At 37.6% G+C, this 3,855-nt stretch overlaps 1 protein-coding gene across 3 annotated transcripts in view; it reads left to right on the plus strand.

The window, feature by feature from the left end:
- Positions 1 to 3,513, plus strand: part of dnal1 (dynein, axonemal, light chain 1) — a 5,517-nt gene extending 2,004 nt beyond the window's left edge. Inside the window, exons 7-8 of one of the 3 annotated variants that reach the window (XM_008421902.2) lie at positions 147 to 287; positions 1,999 to 3,513. In XM_008421902.2, the coding sequence (XP_008420124.1) occupies positions 147 to 287; positions 1,999 to 2,030 (173 nt within the window). In that variant the 3' untranslated portion in view covers positions 2,031 to 3,513. Of the gene's footprint in view, positions 1 to 146; positions 383 to 1,998 lie in introns of those variants that run through there. The other 2 variants (XM_008421903.2, XM_008421901.2) reach the window with 2 other exon arrangements.
- Positions 3,514 to 3,855: the final 342 nt, after the last annotated feature.

Genomic DNA, 3,855 nt, shown 5'->3' on the forward strand with positions numbered 1-3,855 from the left:
TATATATATTATCAAAACTTTCTGTGTTGGTCTCTTTAGGTAATTGGTCATAATTCATGTTAGTGAAATCATTATTTGAGGGATTTCCTTTTAAACTCACCTTATGCATTCAGTGTTGACTGCGTTGCTGTCTCTTTGTTACGTAGCAGAGTTTGTGAGACTTGCTGACCTGCCCAGCTTGTTGGACCTGGTTTTTAATGGAAACCCGCTGCAGGAGAAGCATGCCATGGAGGGAATCTGGATGGACGAAGCCTCCAAAAGGCTTCCTAATTTAAAGAAACTAGACGGTGAGATTAACGAGCTTGCATGTTTCGGAAACTCCCTAAAAATGACTGCTAGGCGTGCAATGGAATCTGCTTTAACCTAACCTAGTTGGTTGTGCAGAATATATGGTAATGTAGCATCTGGCTACGCACAAGAACTTTTTGGAAGACTTGGGAAAACAGTCAGGTCAAGGGTCAAACGACATTAAGCTTGAAAAATTAGTGTAATTTATGGTTCCTAGATCCATAAGCAGACAATCCGGCGCCAGGACCCAAAAGAAGACACGGATGTGAAATATGGTTATGTGTGTTTACTTTGGGGAATATGTGTCGGACATTTTATTATTTTACTCAAGCGATTTTAACACTTGGGAAGACATGGGCTACATTTAACCTTATTTTGACAGTCGCCACTGCAGCGAAACACTCAGACGGCATGATGCTGCCACCGCTGTGCCTCACATTTGGGATTATATTAGCAGGTATCTTGAATAACTGTCAGTCGTCTTCAAAGTGCTGGTCTGGGATTGCTTTGAGGTAAAAGGCTCTGCAGACACGGCTTCAGTTGAACAGCGAAAGATTTTATTTTAAACTTCAGCCCATATCACGACATCTGACTCAAGAGGAACCTCGGCTGAATCATAGAACAGTTTCTGTAGATCTCAGCCTTTTATACAGTTCATCAGAACATACCGACGCTGATAGGTAATTTCCTAGAACCTACATAAAAGAACCACAGACAACGTAAATGAATCTTAAAGCTTTTGCAAAAGAGAAGACTCTATCAACTGCTCCTCTGAGCCGTTCACAGAGCGTTCTGAAAATCTTTGGGTACAGCTTGTCTTTTATTATCAAACTTCAAAGAGGGAGGATAGGCAAGATAGACAGCAGAGGAAAAACAGCAGAGGTCGTAAAACATTTTACCTAAACACAGCAAAGGTCGTAAAACAATTTAACATCTGACCTACGATCTGAGCCCGGTTAAAATCTCGGTCAAACTGTTTCACATGAAGATGAACAGGCAGCTGTGACCCCCAGGTTAGTTCATACACACACTAAAGAAGCGAACATTTTAGACTGAATATGAACTAAAGTAACACCAAAATGATAATACCAAAAAATCTCTATCAGACGCATTACCTCATCTGGCGTTCCCCAACATCTCCGTCATTTAGCATATTTTTCCCACATGCGTACTTTCCACCGTTAGTCTCCCTTAGCTCAAGACCTCGATCTCCTTATGTTGCTGGAATCTGCACCTTTACGTATTTAGTCTGTCTGCATGTAAGATACCTGCTTCGGAAATCTATGCTGAAAGAGACTGCTCATGCTTGTGAACGTCCCTCTTTTACTTCTGAATCTCACAATGGAAATGATGACGAAACACTTTTGTTTTAGTTTCATCAGGCCACAGTGAAACTAAGATGTTCCTAAAATCGTGGGGGGGTTATTTGTTTTTTTTACGGAGTGCATTTACTGCCTCCAATATGGTCTTTTATGTTGCTTTTGAATAAATGAATTCTTCTTAATTAAGTGGCATTTCAGTCTATGTTGATACAAGCAACGAGAACAATGAAAGCTCAACCAGCATCTTTACAATGTCTTTTTTTTGTGTGGAGTAAATGTGCACATTACACACCAAAACACACAAAAACGTTATTTGTCTTTTTATAAACTGCATGTCAACACGTGGTTTCACCTGTATGTGATCAGCCACTTTCTCTTTTTATTCCAGGGATTCCCATCATCAAGGAGATGGACGAATAAGATGAAACGAGCAAAAAGAAAAAAAAGAGAGACAAAAACTATTGTCTTTCCCTTTTTTATGTTGTGCATATTTTATAATGGTGCTTTCAATTAAAAAAACATATTGAACAAAGATTATGACTGCCGTTCAACAAGCACAAAATTCCAACCTTAAAACATTTCTCAAAACCTGCATGTGTATTTACATGGACAGCATTTCTTAATGTGCTTTCTAGCATTGATTTTAATTAATTTTTTTATCAGACTGTTAAAAAAAAGATGCTTTCTGACTAAAAATCAACTTGCTTGGTTAAATACATTCTCTAAAGTGTCCTTAATTTTACTTAAGAACTTAGTACAGAGTAAACACATGCTAAAGGGTAAAATAAATTTCTAGATTCAGTTATGAAGCATTTAAAAAATGTTTTCTCATTATATGAAAAATTTAAAAATCTTACGTGTTTGTTCTGATAAAGGAGGTACGAGTAGGTGGATTTCTCTTCTGGACATTTATTCGTCTCATGTGTGATGAGAAGACTGCATGGTGGTCATTTAAGGTTTGGATAATCTGCTTGAGAGAGGCAGGCAGGAGAGACTGAGGTTCTAACTGTGTGCTTCCCAGGAGTATTGGTGCTCCGAACAGGTGTGACGTAATACCGGCATTATCCAAAAACTGACCTTGACATCCCGGCTGCAGCTGCACAATGTGTCCACAATGACAAATCTCTGCAGCTCCCTGCTCACCTGTTGAGCAGTGCAGATAAGAATGCATGTGGGCGCCGGTTTTGTGTTAAAAAATGTTCTGCCTCAACAAGTAGCACAGTTTATACTGTTTCATGAAATAAGAAATTTGTAACAAAGATATAAAGCACATAGAAAATAGTTTGGCTTTTAAAACCAGTTAGCTTTTGTTATCAAAGGAAGAGACGGGAACCATGTTTGGGATTAAATATGAGCCAAAAATAGCAGAATCAATATTAACATGACCAAACTATACAGTTTGAATTGCTGTTTTAAAATATTTGTTCTGGTTAGGATTTGTTAGGATTTTTTTTATTTTTTATTTTTTTACTGTGGTCCGCTTCATTGTTTCACTTACAAAAAATACGTTTGGTGTATGTTAGAGAGATATATGGACACCCTTCTGTCAAATGTTAATCGGAGTTCATAAGAAACGGTTTCATAAGAAAAACAATGACTAAAATATGATTACTTTTAATGTGAGATTTACTGTAATCACTGTAGTGTTCATAAGTTCAAATGGAAAATGAATGTTAGACTGCAAAGAGAGACAAATCTCTGTGATAAGACATTTTCATGTCAAAGCCTCATGACCAATTCTTAATGTCTAAATAACCTTTAAGATGTTTTGCATAGAACTCTTTACTGCTTATATTCTGAGGGTTTTTCTCAGACATCTGACAACAAGAAATCATACCATCTTACTGTCTTTATTCTGCTATAATTTTCAGTTTTCTTGAATAAACTGTTTTTTGTGTCTGCACTTTGTAAATGATTGACATGTTTTCACCCCTTGTCTCATTCATAGAGCTTAGCCTAAACAAGAAGCCTTACGGCAAAACAAAAAAAAGACTTTTAGGAGACGTACTCTTTTTGCTTTAGCAGCAAATCAGTACACAATAAATTGTGAGGCACTTTACAAGGTCACGCTTATCCAAGGAAGAGGCAGAGTTTTGGCTGTGGCTAGACGACATATTTCTTTGTGATAACGCTTTATATCCTGGACACAATGGTGGGGTAGGGCACCTTTAAAAGTGGGTGTTATATCCTTAGAGAGAACAAAGCCTTTTCTTTTACTGACCAACAACACTCACATGACTGTGAA

This window comes from Poecilia reticulata, linkage group LG11 (genome assembly GCF_000633615.1).
Source record: "Poecilia reticulata strain Guanapo linkage group LG11, Guppy_female_1.0+MT, whole genome shotgun sequence".
Taxonomy (NCBI): Eukaryota; Metazoa; Chordata; class Actinopteri; order Cyprinodontiformes; family Poeciliidae; genus Poecilia; species Poecilia reticulata.